At 38.5% G+C, this 19,767-nt stretch overlaps 1 protein-coding gene across 1 annotated transcript in view; it reads left to right on the top strand.

The window, feature by feature from the left end:
- Positions 1-19,767, top strand: part of LOC102687557 (adhesion G protein-coupled receptor E1-like) — an 88,232-nt gene that overhangs the window by 51,420 nt on the left and 17,045 nt on the right. The window contains exons 12-18 of the mRNA XM_069195757.1: positions 2,486-2,661; positions 3,156-3,317; positions 4,718-4,912; positions 16,277-16,512; positions 16,610-16,676; positions 17,243-17,334; positions 18,871-19,030. Coding sequence (XP_069051858.1) covers positions 2,486-2,661; positions 3,156-3,317; positions 4,718-4,912; positions 16,277-16,512; positions 16,610-16,676; positions 17,243-17,334; positions 18,871-19,030 — 1,088 coding nt within the window. The remainder of the gene's footprint in view (positions 1-2,485; positions 2,662-3,155; positions 3,318-4,717; positions 4,913-16,276; positions 16,513-16,609; positions 16,677-17,242; positions 17,335-18,870; positions 19,031-19,767) is intronic.

Below are 19,767 nucleotides of genomic sequence, written 5' to 3'. Positions count from 1 at the left end.
CCTTGGTTCCATCAACAAATAAAACTGCTGTGAATGAAACAATACTATTGAACAGTCTAGGTAAGAAACTGAATATTTCAAAGACAGAATATATTAAATTTTCTTTCAGAACATATATCTTATAACAACATATATGCAATTCACAATTTTAAGACACAAATTGCTTGTCTTGTCTGTAACCTGGAGGGTAGCCATAGCTCAGCTGTTACTGAAAGATATGCCTCCTCTGCATTCACGGTCCTTTTCTAAACAGTACATTCTCTAGTTTTGATTATATCACCGCTCATGTTGGTTATCCAAAAAAGAACATGTACATAAATATTTTAACATTAATGCATTTATCTATTTATGTTCACAGCTAGCTACAAAAACTCTGTAAAGAGCACAGTTCATAAATCACAGCTTTAACATTTGGTCTTCTTATTAGTTCATTGTGAGTGAGAAGTACATGCCCTTCATTGCTAGATAAATTTAGTACTGAAAGACTAAATACTGGTATGTAGTGGAACTATTAATAGTATGGATAATCCTATAATTATGGTTTCTTGCATTTATTTTATTCATTTTCCATTTAATCTTTTGTTTACATGTTCTGTCAGTTTTTCACATATTTTCAGATGAATTTGAGCTTGATATTTGGAAATTACGTTTTTGGAAAAATTACTCTTTATGCTTTGCATGGCTATATTAAAGGCATTAAGATAGATATTACTGTATTTTCTACATGTAAAGCAACTGTCTTATAAAATGTGTAGCAGTGTGTGTTGGAATACAGTGTGTACATATCTACTAAACTCTTTCAGAGGCTCGTTTGATTGGTGGTTCAGAAAAGACAAACATTCTTCTCCTGAAGAGTAAAGCAAATGAAATGAAAATCAATTTGACATCAATTGCTAAGAATAATGAGGGTAAGTAAGGATGGAATTAATTATGTTTCTAATTGTTTTACCTTACATCCAGCAAAATTAGGTAATGTAATAAAACAATTTTACTGCATAAACACATACTGTATACATTGTAACAATTTCTAATTACTTAATGTACCTCTATTATAGTTTCATAGAAAATAAAAGATCACTGAAAACAAATTAAACATTCTAAAACAAAATAAAAGATTCTAACCAGATCATACTAAATAATATGATGAACATATGCACAGTTTAAAAGTCTTGAAGGCAGATCTGTCATTACTATTTTCATCCTCTGTCTTGTTTCTTTGTTAATGACTCTTAAAGACTCAACCTTGGAGTCATAAAGACTCAACCTTTTTACATTGCCTCAACCATGGGTAAAAATCTAGTATAGTGCCTTACCTCACTATAACTTTTACTTATTCTGTTCTGCTTCACACCGTACTGTTAACAGTTCACATGTTCATTTATATAATATGATTTTCTAAATATTTATTTAATAATGAGTTATGCTCCGTCTCTTCTCTCACTGTATACAGCAGAATTTTACCTTTTAGATAATGAGAAATGTCTTCTGAAACATGCAGCAGCTGACCTCTGCCTGGTGTCTATCTCTTATTGGGGGGTTTCTTCTGTTGTCAGCCATCTCCCCAAGTTGTCAGGTCTTTCCCTCATCATCTGCTGTACTACCTGATAGCCATTGGATTAAAACCACAGGGTTTGATTCCTGGGTGTGATCTGCATGGAGTTTGTACAGTATGTGTCCCATCCAAAACATACTCGTACTGTATCCTGCCTTATGCCCATTGATTTCAGCGATAGGCTCTTGCTTCTCCCCCAACACCTGTGTTGGATAAAATCGTTGGAAAATTGGTGGGATTTTACCTACTTTAAGAAAACACAAATTACTAAAATTACAATTACTATTAAAACTCAGGGATTTTCAGCAAAGTGGGGTTTATTCTTTGCACTTGATTCGTTCTCAGAGTAAATGAAGAGAACCTAAAAACTATTCATCCAGGGAAGCAGGAAGATTGAAATAAAGAAAAGTTATCTACAGATTAGTATTTCTTTAAATAAACATGGCCCAGATTTCATTGACATTTACACTTATACAGTCAGAGTGATTCTTAATTTTTCTCAAAATACAAAATTTGAGAAAGTAAGTTTATCTTCACATTTTTTAGGATTTTGACCCCTACTTTTTATAAAATACCTAATGTAACATAATAAGGTCATCCTTTGGGTAATTGACTGTGACCTCTGACCCATGGGCTAAGTAAAGGGGGTCTTCCTTTTGGTTTATCAGACTGAGAGGGGTGATGTTGGATCATTCATCATTAGGGAGGTTGAGAATGAATTGATATTACAATGTCAACGTCTGTGTTATAGATTTATGATGTGCTTCTTATCCATCATTCCTAGTGCTTTACATATAGGCCTAAACTCCTATTTTATTGTTGCATCAGAGTTATGTCTCAAATCACAAATAAAAAATGGCATCACAAAAATTCCCTTTAAAAAAAGGTATTTTACATATTTTAAAGAAGCATTTGACAACTGTGTGTTATCAGGTTCAGCAGCAGTGGCTTTTATGTCATACACTGAAATGGAAGAACTTCTAAGTGTTGAATTCTTTGAGAATGGAAATCAGACAGAGATGATTTCAGATGTTATAACTGCAACATTACCCAAAACAAAGACAACCAACCTCTCAGAGCCTGTTAACTTTACTTTAAAGCACACAAAGGTATGTCATTTGATTTGATCGATAATTTAATCACATCAGTGATTGAAATGATTGGTGCTTATGTGAAAATTATTACTCACCAAGGTTTCAAAATAAATAGTTAGATAAAAAAGGTTTAAATAAATAATTAGGGGCCATTCGTATGCTCCAATTTTAATAAAATGTGCACTTAAAATCCAAAGGATTTACATTTATATGTAGTTTAAAACTCTCACACTTTTCCGATGCATATAAAGAACTTTTCAATTCTGCTTACATTTGTTGTAATTGCCATACTTACAGTATGTGTACCATGTGTACCAGTATGTGTACCATTCCTCTGCCCTGGCTTGCATGTGCTTTACTCTTGTGTGCATATCTACTATTCAAGTATTCATTTTAAAACCTGATGATGATTGTTGTAACTTTTAAAAATTATACCAATATTTGTTTAAAGGTCTGAGTAAGAAAAATAATATTTACTGATAATGCAGTTGACATGCAATTTTCTTTAGTCCCATTTAGAAAATGGACTTTTGACCTGTGTCTATTGGAAGGAGACGGTCTGGTCTGTGAAAGGCTGCACAGCAACATATTCAAATGAAACCCACACAGTGTGCAGCTGTACTCACCTCTCCACCTTTGCTCTGATAATGCAGATAGATAAGGAACATGAGGTAATTAATTTTGAGAAATGAATAATGACTCTGTTGTTTACATTTAGGTTGCATTTGAACAAGTATCACATCCTGTAACATATATAAATCTTCTGTGAAATGTACTTGCCCATTTGTTTTAATTAGTAGGTAAAGTCTGCAAATTCTAATGCAATCTGTACAATGGTTTAACCTGAGATTTTTTATCCCAAACTTTATGGCCTATGTGTCTGCCTGTTATAAAGTTGCTTAACTATCTGGAATCTGAGTGTGATCAACACAAGTTTTAACAACATAACAAAAATAACTCGAAAGCAGTTAACAGTCTGAGTAAAATAAAAGTGAATTAAGGAAAAGCTAGAATTACACCATGTTCAGAGATAATTGCCCATACACTTACATTTTGACTACTGAGTGATGACCAGCAATGGGTATAAAAAAGTCTTCTGTATAATGTGGCTTGACAGGACCTGCTATGTCATCACCACCTACTACCCTCTTAAAAAAAGAAACAAAATGGTTAGGCGGCCATCTCTGTTCAAGCAGAAACCCTGTTTCATTGTATAGTATTTGTTAAGTCAGTGGAGTCACACCTACTAAGTCTATTTACTATTGTAACACTATCTAGAGTTACAGAACATTCATTGATAAAAAGGGCAAAAGAAATGGTGGCTAGGCTGTCAACTTTAAGAAGAAATCCAACTGTCATATGTATACAGTATATATATATTGCATATCCAGTTAGATTCAGTTAGTTGTATTCACCTTCCAACAACCTCTTGCAAACTACAGTAGGTCAGTATGTCTATCAGTTAAGCCAATTACCTTTCAAGAGACCTTTCAATTACCCAATAGACGGGCTATTTAAGGCAGGACTCTCAACTAGACTGGTGCTCTAACATCAGAGCTACTGCATTAAGCTACAGCTGACAAGCCACTCTGGCTATACATTTATTTAACAATCTCCAACTGAAAAAAGCCTTTATTTAGAGACCCTAGACCAATAACTTGGGACCCCACTTCTCCGTTAACCTATTTTAGAACTGGTTATTTGCTGTCTGTTTATCCTGAGGAACCCCTTCCGCTCTCTCGCTCAGAGTCTGTGCACTGACTGCATTCAGAAGCATTTAATTGTCTAGCTAACCTATCTCTTCAGATCTCTCTCCACTACTCCTGCTTGTCTTTCTGGGTCCCCTTGGAGTCCTGCGCTTGGGTCTTGACCTGTCAACTTGGCAGCACTGCAACCACCAGCCGCATCATAACAGTTGCAGCTCATAATAAGATTGTAAATGAGTTTTCAATTTACAGTCAAGTCCATGTTGCTGAAAGCAGTACCTCAATTTGTATCACAGGGATTTTGGTTTGTCTGTTCCATTACATATGCCAGGTATGAAATTTCTCCTTTTTTTACTATCTTTCAGGTTGATGACCTTCTAGCATTCATAAATAAAATAGCAGTTTCAATTAACCTAGTCTGCCTGGCCCTGGCCATTCTAACTTTCTCCTTCTGTACTTGGAATCCAAAGATAAACAACACAGCGTGCCTCAACCTCAGCATCTGTCTTTTCCTTGCTCACTTCATCTTTATGCTTGGATCATCACATACAGAAAATAAGGTGAGCATTGGAATCAAAACATTGCTTGGATAAAAACGTTGCCTTCAGAAAGTATTTAGCCCCTTGGACATTTTACATTTTTTTAAGTTTCTGACTCTAAAATATACTCATATACAGTAGGTGTTTTGTCACTGATATTCTGTAATGTCAAAGTAGAACTAAAGCTCTGGAAATGTTTTACATGTTTAAAAGAAAATGCTGAAATGTCTTTATTTGATAAGTATACACTACCTTTTCTATGACACTCCAAATTCAGCCCAGGTGCATCTAATTTCTTCATAAGATTACTCTAAAACTTAATGGAGTCATCCTGTAGTCAGTTTAATTGGTTGGCATGATTTCAGAAAATATACCTGTCTAAATGTTCCTTAGTTGACAGTGCATGTCAGAGCTTAAACTTTACTATGAACACTATGCAGAGGGCACTCCATACAACTCCAGGAAAGAATTGTGAGGAGGCGTAGCTCTGGGCAGGTGTATAAAAATGTATCTTGGGTGTTGAACATTCCCAGAAGCACAGACAGGTCGATCATTAGAAAATGGAAGGAATACAGAACCACACTCCAACCAGACTCGTTGTGAAGCAGACTGTTCCAAACTGAGCAATGGGGGGAAAAGGACCACAGTCAGTAAAGTGACCAAGAAACCAATAACCACCCTGAGAGAACTACAGAAATCCACCTCTAAGATCGGTGAACCTGTCCTGAGGACAATAGCCTCTGCAGTACTAAACACATTTAGTCTTTATGGGAGAGTGGCTGTCACGATTGAAGTCCCTCGCCCTTAAGGGCACTCTGGCTCGTTCACTTTTTAGTTGATGTTGTGCACCTGCTCCCTGTTCCTGCCTCCCTACTAAAGCCAAATGCTCATTCTGTTCTGGGCTCTGCATTGGCTTCCTGAACCAGCTGAGTCCAGGACCTGGAGCACTTGATTCCTTTCCCCCCTTTTTCCCCCAGACCCTTCACCGGATCCCGCTCCGGTTTTTAACTTTGTCTCGTCTGTCTATGACCCCTTGCCGGATCCCACTCCAGCTTTTAACTTTGTCTTGTTCGTCTTCGATTGTTCACCCCTCACCACAGATTTCCCTTTGGACTCCCTTTTGAACTGTTTGCCATTGACCACGCCCCCCCCGTACGTCTACCAGCCCTGTTCCTCGTGTGTTCACTCCCTTCCGGATTGTGTCATCTGCATAGGGTCCTGAAAGACGCTTCGTAACAGTGGCTAAATAGAAGTCACTCCTGAAAAAAAGACACAACTGCACATGTGGATTTTACAAGAAGACAGGCCCTGTGGCCATGTGGCCAAAGGTTCTCTGCTCTGATAAAACAAAAATTGAACTCTTTGGCCTGATACAAAGCACTATGCCTGGAACAATTTAAAAAAAGCTCATACCATGCATTATCTTAAAAGGATGTTTTCAGCATCAGGTAAGGGGGCGCTTATCAGAGTAGAGGAAACAATGAGTGGAATCAAATACAGTCAAGTTCTTGAGGACACTCATGAAAGGACTCAGGAAAGGACCTTAGACTGGAGAGAAATTTCGTATTCCAACAGGTCAAAAACCCCAAGCATACAACCAAAGTCACCCTGGAGTGGCTTCAGAACAGGAAGGTGAACATTTGAGTGGACCAGAGAAAGCCTAGACTTGAATCCCTTTGTGAATTTGTTAAAAGGTTGATGCAGTTTCCCTATTTTTTCCCTCTACCACACCCCCAACATCGGAGGACATTTTTATTTTTAATACATTTTTTAATACATTTCCTTAATACACCTTTTTCTCTTCCTTTACCTCCTTTACCAAACCATTTTAATTTCCTTCCACTCCATACAGCACTCGATATTTACAACTTTGTCTTTTGTTTTCACAGGAACAAAAAATTACAGTAACTGCTCAAAAGTGACCATTAAGAAATATCCTTTCTCTATTTTAGATCACTAATCTGTGCGTTTTAACAGGAAACAGATATATAGAGTATATGAAGTAGTTGTAAGGACAAATAAACGATTTTCACATTATCTTATAGAACACCAAAGAATACATAAGACAGATACAGTAAGGTATAACAGTCAATCATTGTACATAGAGTGGAGCAGATAAGAATGGAAAGCAGTGACTTCCACAGAGTTAAGACAACTTGAGCAGCAGTTTCCCTATTTAGCTTAACAGATACTGGGCACATCTACTGTACAAGGAAGAATGGGCAAATAAAGATGTGCAAATTTGACATTTAGAAATCTCCAAGAAGGCTATTGCTGCAAAAAGTGTTTCTTAAAAGTTAACATAAGGGGCTTATACTTTAGTAATCAAAGTTTTTTTCTGTTTTTCATTTTTCATAGAGTTCCATTGTTCCACAATGAAATATTTTCCCCCTTTAAATTTCTGCATGTTGTGTGAATCTTACATGATTTCATGATTTCAATGCAATAGAACAGTGGTTTTCAACCTGTGAGCCATGAAATGATTGTTGTAATCATGCCAGCCCTACAGAGGGTGCAATGAGTGCAATTGCACCTGGGCCCAGATCTAAGGGGGCCCATTGCTAACGTCATTAAAATTACTTTTTTTTTAGAAAAGACCATCCGTAAAATAAACGAACGAGGGTTCTTATGTCTGGGGCGGGGAACGCTGTGTATTTTCCAATAGCAATATTAGTCTGGCATATTTAAAATTAAAACACAATGATCTAGGAAAACACGGCTGTGCAGATGATTTGTAATTGGTCATTGGTGCGTTCGTTCCGAAATGTGTAGAATTGGATAACGCGAGCTGTACCCCTGCAAGACTGAGAAACACACAGGCTTACATTTAGCAACATGAAATCGATCCAGAAATGTAACTCAGGCGGCGAGAAACGCAAAGAACAGGAAAGACCATTAGAGAGGAAAAGTTTAAAGTTGACTTTAGCAATTGCTTACTGGACACTGTCATCAGTGAGACAGAAGGACTTTTTTTTTTTCTTGAGCGAATTCAGCTGTCTTTTTTGCATTTTGTTTGACATTAAAAATACCGGAGATAATTCAACTGAAGCTGCAACAAACTTGTCTTGTTTTAAGAGACATGGTGGAGATTTGGCAACTGAATTAAAGTTTCTGTCTCATCTGTGCCCCAATGAAGTCAACACTCCGTTTCAAGTACTGCAGTATTTGGTCAATAAAGATATGAAATCTGCTATTCCAGAAAAAGTGATAGCATGTCAAGTGTTTTTAACCATTCCAGCTGCTGTTGCCAGTGCTGAATGCTCATTTAGCAAACTGAAATTGATCAAAACCTACAGTATCTAAGGTCCACCATGACACAGGACAGACTGTCAGCTCTGGCTTTGCTGTCTACAGAGAACAGCACCACAAGGCAGGTGGATTTCAGTGATATCATCGCTAAGTTTGTTGCGAAGAGTCAAGCTTTAAACTTTTAAATAGCTCATTACTAAGTATCAAGTTCAGTATGTTAGCCCATTTGAATTCTGCTCTCTTGCTCTGTGTGCATTGGCGGAGGCAGAAGGAAGCCAGAGGGGATTTAGTATTTACTTGCACTTGTATGGGTTGCGCCGGCCCTGTCTGGTTTGTAAAACAGTCGAAAATATATAACATTATATATAATATAAATAACATAATATAAACATTTATATATATTATGGCTTAGCTTGCCGGCATGACGTGACCGCCATTTGGCGCTATTATACAGTATGTGACATGACAAGAAATCTAATGCAGAATGTAGTATAACTGCCTAACTACGCTTCATGTCATGGATAAGTGGCTTGCGTTTGGTTCTCTTACGAGAACACAGAGGAAGGTCCATCTACAAGCAAAGAAACCGCTTCAGTGTCTTATAATGAAAACCCAAAATCCAAACACAAACTAAAACAGAGAAAATGGGAAGTTAGAATGAGCTGGTGCCGCTGTGTGCTGTGTGTTGCGAAGTGTTATCAAACGAGACTTTAAAGCCAAACAAAATCCATCTCTGCAGCCCGACATCCAGCATTTGATATGTATCAAAAAGAACCAGCCCTCTCACTAGGTGAGCCAGAAAGAAGGTGCGTGAGTTTACAGCCGGGCTAGTTGAAGGCTATTGAGTGTGCATTCCTGCGTCCATTGGAAAATCTACTTGTAGTTATTGTGCATATTTTTGTTTCTCAATGTCCTCATAAATTGGTACAGAAGGCTACCCCGCACTTGTGTAAAAATATTCAGTTCCTTTTGATTCTGCTTGCTCAGTTTTGTTTCTGACAAGGCTAACGTTAAGTACTAGAGATATTATAATTAAGAAAGAGCTGTACTGGTGCCTTAGGTTTTACAATATTTTTCTTATTTTTATTTTTATTTTTATTTTTTTGTAAGGTGCTGACTGGACTCCTTCTGTAATCAATAAAATGTCTGTGTAAAGCTGTTTGTAGCTTGTACAGTATATGCGTATTTTCTCTGATTACCGGTGTCGATTAGGCTACTGCTGAGGTATAGAGCTAGCCCATTTTAAAGGGTGAGGACGGCCTGGTCCTTGTGTTTTTATGGTCGGTCATGTGGGCCGCATGCTGTAATGTTGGGAACCTCTGCATTAGAATATCTGGTTGTGGGGATACTTTCTGAAGCCACTGTACATTGCATCAGGAGCACTTTGCAAAGTTGCAGCTGCTCTATTTCTAAGGTGTCTTCAGCTATTGGTAGAGAAGCAATCTTCACATTTTGTGGTAAGGCACTCATGTACAGTATTTAACACAGAGTTAAGATTGTCATGATTCATGACAATGGGGTGTAGTGCAGACCTGGAAAGAGGAATATAAGGAAAATAAGAAAAAAAAACACACTCTGGTTTAAAATTTCACCTGACCAATTGTCCTCCACAAGCTGATAAGATGACTGAGGACGGCAGGTTTGTCCACACTGCATTCTGGGCATTGTGTCAGATGAGAACAGTTCTTGTCTAGCGTTTTCTTACAATAAATGTAAAGAGATAATGTATTTGCATTGTTTACAACTTCTGAAAGTTACAGAATTACTGCAACATTTTTATAAAGATACAGATGTAGCCAATCAGAATGCATGGTAATACCCCATAACGTGGGATTGGGGGTGCAGGTTTGGCCAGCACGTGATTCGCTGGCCAAAGATGATCGACAGGTGGCACTGTGCATGTTTAAATCTGGTTAATATGGAATATTAATATGGGATTTTACAATTAAACGGTAGCTGAGCATAAAAATAACAGGAGCATAAGGTCATATCAACATCATAAACAATATGAATTTAGGAATTTAAATATATTATACATACTGTATATGGCTGATAGTGGTACCTAAAATGTAAAAAAAAACACACAACAGTATTCCACCTTTTTCGTAAACATTTTATGCATCAAAATCTTTAACTCGATCACTTACTGTATTTTGGAAAAGTTTTGACATGCTTGTTCTTACTATATTAAGTTTGCTTTATAAAAAGCTGTAATGTTTTAACTTTTTCTATGAGCCTTCTGCTCACCCCCAGAAGGCACTTTAGGGGGTCGCTTGGCTGCTGGGGGAGTCACCCCTCACTGTCTATCCTTTCCGCTTCTGACACCAATGTAACGTGATGGGTTCAGCGAGGATAGAGACAGGAATTCAGGCTCTTGTTAACTGAGAACATGGCGCTTTAATAATTGAACTTACGTCAGGCACAGCGACTTCAACAGGGGGACAGAGAGATACAAACAGGGTACAACACACTGGGGTCAATCCGAGTAGTTACACAGGTATAGAGTGGTGATTGGGTACATGTATAAAAGGTGTGCAAAACCAGGAAAACTATTTACATGGGTCTGGACAATGTTGCGACTGTGTACACCGGTTCCACAATTGGTCAGCTGCACTGGCCAGTGGCTCTCCTAGTCCCTGCCCTGGCCACTTCTACTCTCGTCCTGTCCCTCAGCTGGGCGCTCTTTGGCCGCAATGCAAGGCAAGGGCGCTACAATATGGAATAAAGAAATTAATAACAATATTAATTTAAGGATCTAAATGTTGTAATGCTATGAGGTTCATGTGGGCGCCCTCGCGGCGGGGACACTATTCTGTAAACAGGCGCCGTCCTTCAGATGACACGTAAAACCGAGGTCCTGACTCTCTGTGGACATTAAAAATCCCAGGGAGTTTCTCGAAAAGAGTGAGGTGTAACCCTGGCATCCTGGCCAAATTTCCCCATTGGCCCTTACCAATCATGGCCTCCTAATAATCCCTCTCTTTGAATTGGCTACATTACTCTGCTCTCCTCCCCACTAATAGCTGATGTGTGGTGAGTGTTCTGGCGCACTATGGCCGCTGTCGCATCATCCAGGTGGATGCTGCACATTGGTGGTGGTGGAGGGGAGTCCCCATTACCTCTAAAGCACTTTGAGTGGAGTGTCCAGAAAAGCGCTATATAAGTGTAAGCAATTATTATTATTACATAGATGACCATCTATTTCTAATAGTAGTACAGAGGTTAGCATTGCTATCTTACAGAGCTGAGGCTCTAGGTTCAATTGCTGGGGTAATGTATGTGTGGAGTTTATGTGTCAGGGATCCAGCAGGTAGTTCTCCAGGGATCCTGTGCATAGCCACAAGCTCTATGGGATGTAAGAAGCTAGAGATCAGTTAACAGGAAAGGGATGAGACAAACCAAGAAGACAATCCAAAAGGCAAAGTCCAAGAGACGAGATCAAAAGGGAAAAGTTAAGTCCAAAAAACGAGAAATCAAACAAGAAAATAACATGCACTGGAAAACACTAAATTATGCTTTTCAATAGTAAGCAAAGTCTGGTGTGTGAGGGAGGTTTAAATAGTGGAGGAGAGGAATGTGGTTGGATAATTGGTTCATGAGTGAGAATCTGTGGAATCTGGTACTTGTGAGAATGTGATGGGTTCACATTCCAGTTAGGAATGAGAGCGTGAAACAGTGGGTTTGGGAATGTAATGGGGTTTGCGTAAGTGTGTTTGTCTGCCCGTGTGATGGACTGGTGTTACGTCCAGAGAATATCCTGCCTTGCGCCTGTTACTTGCTGGGATAGGCTCTTGCTCCCCTCTATTGAATAAAGAGGTTAGAAAATGGATGGAACTAAAAATATTGTGTGACTATACACAGTAATAGAAACCCACTATGAGATGGTAGCAGTAATTCACTGAGGATACATTTTAAAGTGCTGGCTTAGGGAAACAGCTTTTCCACATCTCTGGCACATCGGTATCCATAGCTTGTTTTTTATTTAAACAAATTGTCTCTAAATATGAACATCTCAACATGCTGGATAAATGGATCACCATCAGCTACTGTATATTTGCCTATTCCTTCTATTAATGTCCATCCAACAAACAGTTCAATGTTAGCAACTATACAAAATCTCCATCACTCTCCCCAACCCCCACCCCCCAGATAGACAAAGATGATAAATGTGATAAATACTAATTCAAAAGGGTGTGATGTGTTAACACAAACTCTATTAACAGTGCTGCTTGTAAGAGCAAGGTGACTTTCTGTACAATTAGATGATGTACAGACAGATTTTAAATTCTTCAAGCAAAATTAGTTGTTTGTCAAATTCAGCTACTTTTCAAACAGTACATGACTTCTCAAAAGGTGCCTTTTGTCTCTTGTGCAAACTCAACAAAGGTTTACTTCTTATAATTTTGAAATCCTGGACGGTATGCCCCAGGAATTCATAGTATAATCAAAACAAAGCTGTTTAATTACTGTAGTATACAGTTTAAAATTAATAAAAGTCTAAACAGTATGCAACTTAAATGCTATAATTGGAAAAAGATTGTCCCTCAACATTGATTAAAAACCAGGTGTTTTTTGTCGACAGCCCAAATGCTTCTACTCACCGTTTTAAGCTTTCACTGCTCCACCTGGCAGTTTTATAAAGTAGTGCAGTCCCACAACTGAGCATTTTTAAAAAGGTGCAGTAAACCACAGTGCCTGAACCGCAAAGTACTGCATTATCCCCTTCACATTCTGAATGGCTGGATTGGTATAATACATTAAATGAGACATCCAAGATGTGACAAACTGTCTGTATGCTGTACATCTCACAGTTCTGTCACTTTACTTGTGCTACCCATGAAAAACTGAAACCAAGAGGAAAGAGAAATCTGGTGTTGACAACAGAACCAGGACAGAGTGATGTCATATCCCATATAACCACTAACCATTCTAGATTGTTCTGTACATACCGAAACTGCTAACAAAGAACAGATTGGAGTAGACAACACCTGATATCAAAGAATTTGTAAGCCAAATCCTACATACTGATGGTGACAATTTTTCATACAACATGTAATGTATTATTACAAATGGGGGATCACTTGCAACTTGTAAATGATTTCTCTAATATACCCATGTTCATCAGAGGAGCAGGACAAAGTCTTGTGCAGATTCAGTTTTATTGAGTTCAATAAATCTAACAGTCTGCCCCTCAGAAAAGACCAACTGCAAAGGTTTCCCAGCTCTTATATACAGTCAGAAGAAAGTTTGTTTCACAGTCTGAGTTCTTGTCCTGATCTTTGATACAGTACAGTATGTAATTACTACTTGTCCTAATCTGTCTTGCTCTAGATTCTGTCCTTTGATATGCAGCAGACATTGGTCTGCTTTATCATGTTTGTGGCTGTTGCTCCTATCTTTTATTATGTAGCGTTAAGTCACTGGGAGTTCTAAAGAAAGTCAGCTTTATGCCATTTTAGCATAACTTTTGTTTAAGGCTAAATTAACAGACTCCAGCAACACCTCTCACAATGTGCTTAAGTAGTGACATTGTGATGCTGGATAAGTGAGATATATACATGTCCCATTTCACCCAAGTGGCTGGTATAACTAGGGGCACATTAATTCTTTATTCTCTGGCACAGCGTTCACGAAAAGAGTAATAATCCAGGCACACTTGGTTAAATAAATATTAATGATGACAATACAAACACAACACTACACACAACAAAACATACAACAAAGTTACTATAATTACAGAACATACAAACAAGGCATGTCAGAGGCCTAACATCCTAATCACCCAGAAAAAAACCAGATTTCTACTAAGTATTAATAGTTCAAGAAGGTACTGTAGCTGCATCAGCATGGGTAGGCTGCAAGGGAGCAAGTAAAAGTTTATTCCATGCTGTGTGACACCCAAAGAAGTCTCCACAGCTGAAACATCGTATTTATTTTCTTCTCTTTTCAGCATGGAATAAACCTCTACTTGTTCCTTAAACTCTTAATGTCTACGAAGGCCAAATAAGAGATAAGTTGCCTTTCTAAATAAATGTGATATAACCTGCAGTTAAATCTCTCTAACTAATCTAATCTCTTAAATAACTAATCTCTCTGACTGCACCCCAGATGACACAAAATAAATGGGAGCCTATCTCCCTATTCTAAAAATTCACCCTAACCAAGTTCCCTAAAAACACAAAATAGCAAGCTTTCTCTAGCAAGATTCAAATACTTAACACCAATCAGGTTTTGTTTGGATGATCATGAAGTAGGTGCTCTTGCCAAGCGTAAGCTTCAAGTTTGAACTCCTCTCTTCTCTCTATTCTTGTCCGCTCTTGTCCTTGTCTTGCTTCTCTTCTCCTTGTTCTCCTCTCTGTCATCTTAATGTGATCATATATGGTTTGTTTCTGTACTGGTCATTGACAATAATTATCCCACAACTTACCTAGGTATACCAAGGTAAACTTTACAATTGTTTTTGCTCAAGGGATCTCCCACATCTCAGGAAACATGCTCTCTGCTTTGAAGCTCTAAGTGCCAGGTGTCTCCAAGAGACACTTCCAAGTCACCTAAAGCTGTAACAGTGTAATTTGTGCTTATGAAAAAACATTGGTGTAAACATTAATATAGATTAGAAGGTTGGCAAAGAGCAGAATCCCTCAGGTCTGTTCTATTGTGTCCTGAGAACTATCCAAAATGAACCTCCTTTCCAAAGCTATACCAGCTATACCACTTTTCCCCCTCATCCTCTTGGATCTGAAAGAGCAGCAGGTTTTGGGGCCAGTCCCAGGGTTTCATTCTGCCAAATATCATGAAGGAGAACACAATAATGTTGTGTATACTATATATGCAATGTCTTTTTGAAATGTTATAACATAAAATAATTGTGAATTTGATACAGCCCTACACATGACCACTAGTGTCATGGCCTGGGGAGCGCCACCATGAACAAGAGAAACACCTGTTCTGAAAGACAGTAAGATAGATGCTCACATCTGACGGGACATTATAGAACCAATGAACTATTGCTGTTTGCTTGTATGGCTTGTTAAAAAGCTAAAGGTGAAAACAAGCAGGATATAATAGCATTTATTTTAAGATATGTTTGCTTTAGTTTTGCATTCTATGAACCATTCACATATCTAGCATCTGGAATGACCATGCAAACTGCCATACCATGGGAATTTGATAGAAAGCAACACCCATAAGGAGACTATGTTTTTATAGTGTGATCCCTTTCTTATTGACACAAGAGTCATGCAACCCAAGCCAATTGAGTACAGTGCTACTATATTAAAAACAACCCAGATCCAAAGTACAACACAATCTGCTAGTCACCTCATGTTTTCCTTACATAAGTTACAGTGGTTGACTGACCAAAATACATAATATTGTGACTTATTATATTGATCTTTCAGTTTTTACACATACTATATTTTAATATTTGGTTTTATTTGCTTAATTGCTAATAATAACACAAAAGTTGTATGTTTTTTCAAAGGTTTGAACATAATAATAATTGCTTATATAGCGCTTTTTCTGGACACTCCACTCAAAGTGCTTTACAGGTAATGGGGACTCCCCTCCACTACCACCAATGTGCAGCATCCACCTGGATGATGCGACGGCCGCCATAGTGCGCCAGAACGCTCACCACACATCTGATATCAGTGGGGAGGAGAGCAGAGTAATGTAGCCAATTCATAATGTAGCCGTGATTGGTAAGGGCCAATGGGAAATTTGGCCAGGACACCGGGTTGCACCTCTACTCTTTTCGAGAAACACCCTGGGATTTTTAATTACCACAGAGAGTCAGGACCTCGGTTTTACGTCTCATCCGAAGGACGGCGCCTGTTTACAGTAAAGTGTCCCCGTCAATATACTGGGGCATTAGGACCCACATGGGCTGCAGGGTGAGCTCCCCCTGCTGGGCCCACTAACACCTCTTCCAGCAGCAACCTTAGTTTTTCCCAGGAGGTCTCACACCCAGGTACTGACCAGGCTCATACCTGCTTAGCTTCAGTGGGTTGCCAGTTGTGAGTTGCAGGGTGATATGGCTGCTGACAAGCTGCAGTATTTAATATAGTAAACAGTTTGTTGGTTGAAATATAAATCCAGGCCAAGAAGATAACTTGCTCCTTACCATTTTTTCAGATGCTGTGTTCAGCCATAGCTGTAATCCTGCACTACCTCTTCCTTGGAAGTTTTATGTGGATGTACTTGGAAGCAATTCAGATTTTCCTCCTGGTGAAGAGCCTGAAGAAAGTGAAGGTCATCCAGAGACAGGGACTGCACTATGGTTACCTTCTGCTGATTGGGTACAGCACTCCTGCTATCATTGTGGGTGTGTCAGTTGGAGTTTTTCCAAATGGCTATGGAAATGAAAAAAAGTAAGTGCTTGTCTCACTGTTTTGTGTGCATAAGTATACAGACATTAGCCCATGTTTCTGCTGAGACTTTTATGTGAGAAATCTTTTTTTTTTTCAGATGCTGGCTGAAGAATGACAATGGCTTCAGGTGGAGTTTCCTGGGGCCCGTGTGCTATATTCTTGCAGTATGTTATTTTTTTTTTTCATCTGCTCCAGTAAAATATGCATTAAGTGATAACTGAATTTTGAAAATTCTCTTTTTAACCAAATGACCTATATGTTATAGGACATACAGTATATGCTTAACGGAACAAGTAATGGGTTTATTCCATGCTGAAAAGAGAAAAAAGAAAACACAACGTTTCGGCTGTTGAACCTTCTTCCTTACTCCCGAAGAAGGCTCCACAGCCGAAACGTGTTTTCTTTCTTCAGCCCAGTTGTACAGCCTATGCATGACACAGCTATCCACCTGAACTACATATATGCTTAATGATGATGTTGTTCTAATAATAATAATGTAGTCTTTTTGCGAATTTAAACACCATTAGTCCAAATCTAGTTTTGTTAGCCTTGATGATTGAAGACTACCATTTTGTTAATTTACTGAAGTTTGATTAATCTTAATGATGCATAACTCAATCATATGTTTCTTGTTATTTACATTATGGTTTATGAAAACTGCAGTTTGGATACAATGAAAATTTTATTCTAAAGAAATGGGTTGGCTTATTTTTTAATATACTTTCTACAGACAGGTGTCCTTCTCTTTGTTTCAACTGTATGGAATCTCCTAACTGTTCTGGCTCACATGAAAAGTAAAATCTCCAAAATAAGAGACACCAGGTGGGTACTACAATGAAAATTTTGACCTGAAGACAGCAAATGATTCCTTCAAAGTTTATGATCTGCTAACAAAGGTTACAAAATAAATATACAATCACAAGGATTCACAGTATCCCTTAAGCATTGAAAAAACATTAAACATTTAATGGCATTGTGTTTATTAAAGTCCATTACTTTGATTTAGCACAATAAATGTAAATCTGTCAAACCAACCAATATTAAAAGAAAGCCCCCAGAGACCATTATCACCTTATAACATAAGGAATATAATAAAAATTACAAATGAGAAGAGGTCATTCAGCCCATCTGATCCATTCAGTAGTTAGTAATTTATGGCTCCAAGGGTCTCATTAAAGTGATTAAGCTGTTTCTTGAAGGAAGCTAAAGGAACAAAGCTGGGTAACTTTCATTAATAATTAATTGTATCAATTGCCCTCATTGCCTTCTCAGTGCAAGACTAAAAAGGTTAAGCTCTTTATACCCTTTCAGTGTTGGCCATTCATTAAAGTCTGTAATGTATCTGATTGCTTTGCTGTGGACTGTTTCTAGAGCAGCGATATACTTTTTTGTACCATGGTGACCAAAATTGAACATGATATTCTAAATGTGGTCAAACACTTGATTTGAGTTTTACACAACAGGCCACAGCCTGTCCCAAGGCAAGGAAAGCGCAAGGCTGAATGGGATGCCATCCATCAAAAGGCAAACACACACAAAAATACGCACACTCAATTTTCTCAGAAGGCAATTACCCTACTAGTATGTCTTTGGACTGTTGGAGGAAATTAGAGTACCCTTTGGAAACACACACAAGCACCGAAAGAAAATACAGTTTCAGTTTATTTTCATGAAGTCATTGTCTACCCTAGCTAGGAACTTGTCAACTCTGGTCAATATCAGTCACCTTAGCTCCATGAAGATAGTGTTACGATCCCTGCCTCCCGGCAGAGGCAGAAGTAGGCGTAGCCCTACTCCTTCAGTTTACCTATCAGTTTTCCTATTCACCACCACACCCCCGTCTCTTCCTACTTAAACACCTGTCTTTCCCTACCTCCTTGCTCAGTATTGGTTTTCCTTTCGAGCTTCCTGGTTGCGCTACTCCTTCTTCTACCTTGTGTTCTTCTTGGCTTTCGGTTTACGGTTTTTCCCCTTTTGACTTCGGCTTTTCGGATCACGGCTTGGCTTCGTTACTCACGCTCTGTTTTGGATCTCTGGCTACCTCTGGACTATCGGATTGCTCTATTGTCTACGATTTCGGATCACACTTTGGCTTTGGTAACTCATTCCCTTTTGGATCTCTGGCTTCCCCTGGACTCTCGGCTCGTTCCTTCGACTACGGCTTTCTTTGGATCACGGCTAGGCTTTGACAGCCCCTGCAAGTGGGTTCACTCACTGGTTTCGGTTTCTCTTACCGAATCCGTAACAGATGGCAAACTGATATTGCCTGTGAGTTTGACATATCAGAAATGAACCTCAAACCCTAGTTAATCCAGGTCTGGCTCATTTGTAATGTTAAATCTTCTCCATCTCTTTCAGATTAATAGTCTTCAAGACACTTGCCCAATTTGTCATCCTGGGTTGCAGCTGGATCCTAGCTTTTGTCCCAGAATCTCCAATGTTCTTTTATATGTTTATCTTTCTCAATTCACAGCAGGGGACCTTTATCTTTCTTGTTCATTGCCTGCTCAACAAAGAGGTAATCTATTTCCGTGGACTTTCATACCTAGTTTATCTATAGCAGGTAATTTAAATTGGAGTTCATTTGTCAACTCACATTCAATTAAGTTTTTGTGGTTCTGCATTGTAGAAACCTTTGTTTTACACGTACTGTAGGTGAACACAAAATGAGGTTTTCCTGAAATGTTGGGCTCTTCTAGACAGAACTATAGCAGCCATTCTGCTATGGTAGATGCACCACAGGCATTTCTTACTCTGTATTTTGCTTTGGGACTCTTTTAGCTCTATTTTCTAGTGTTTCTATGTATGACTGAGAATATTTTGCACTTTAAGTCTGAATTCCTGCAAATAGTTTTGTTGTTTTACATTTATGAGTATCTCACAAAAAGGTATCTTAAAAAAATTCCCTCATCATCATCTTAGATGGTCACCATATCATCGACAGTAAAAGCCAAAATCTTTGAATATTTCTTTAACAGATGCAAGCACTTTGTTTTCAAAAGTAAGTAGTTTCAGAAACTGTGAGAATGTGGAGGCACATGTGCAGCACAAAGTTGAAATAGTAACAGGTGAGATGACAGCTACTTTGAATTATGTGGAAGTTTTATTCGGAGTGATATGGAAGAAAGGGACCACCCCATAACTTTGGAATAGGGCAGAGGGCTGCTTTGTTTCTAAGGAAAATAATTCCTCTGCAATTGGCGTTGTTGGGTGAGATCTTCTCAGTGTAAGCTAAAAAGATGACAACATACACCA

This window comes from Lepisosteus oculatus, chromosome 11, assembly GCF_040954835.1.
Source record: "Lepisosteus oculatus isolate fLepOcu1 chromosome 11, fLepOcu1.hap2, whole genome shotgun sequence".
Classification (NCBI taxonomy): domain Eukaryota; kingdom Metazoa; phylum Chordata; class Actinopteri; order Semionotiformes; family Lepisosteidae; genus Lepisosteus; species Lepisosteus oculatus.
Note: the sequence above shows the minus strand (reverse complement) of the source record. Positions and strands in the feature narration are given on the sequence as shown.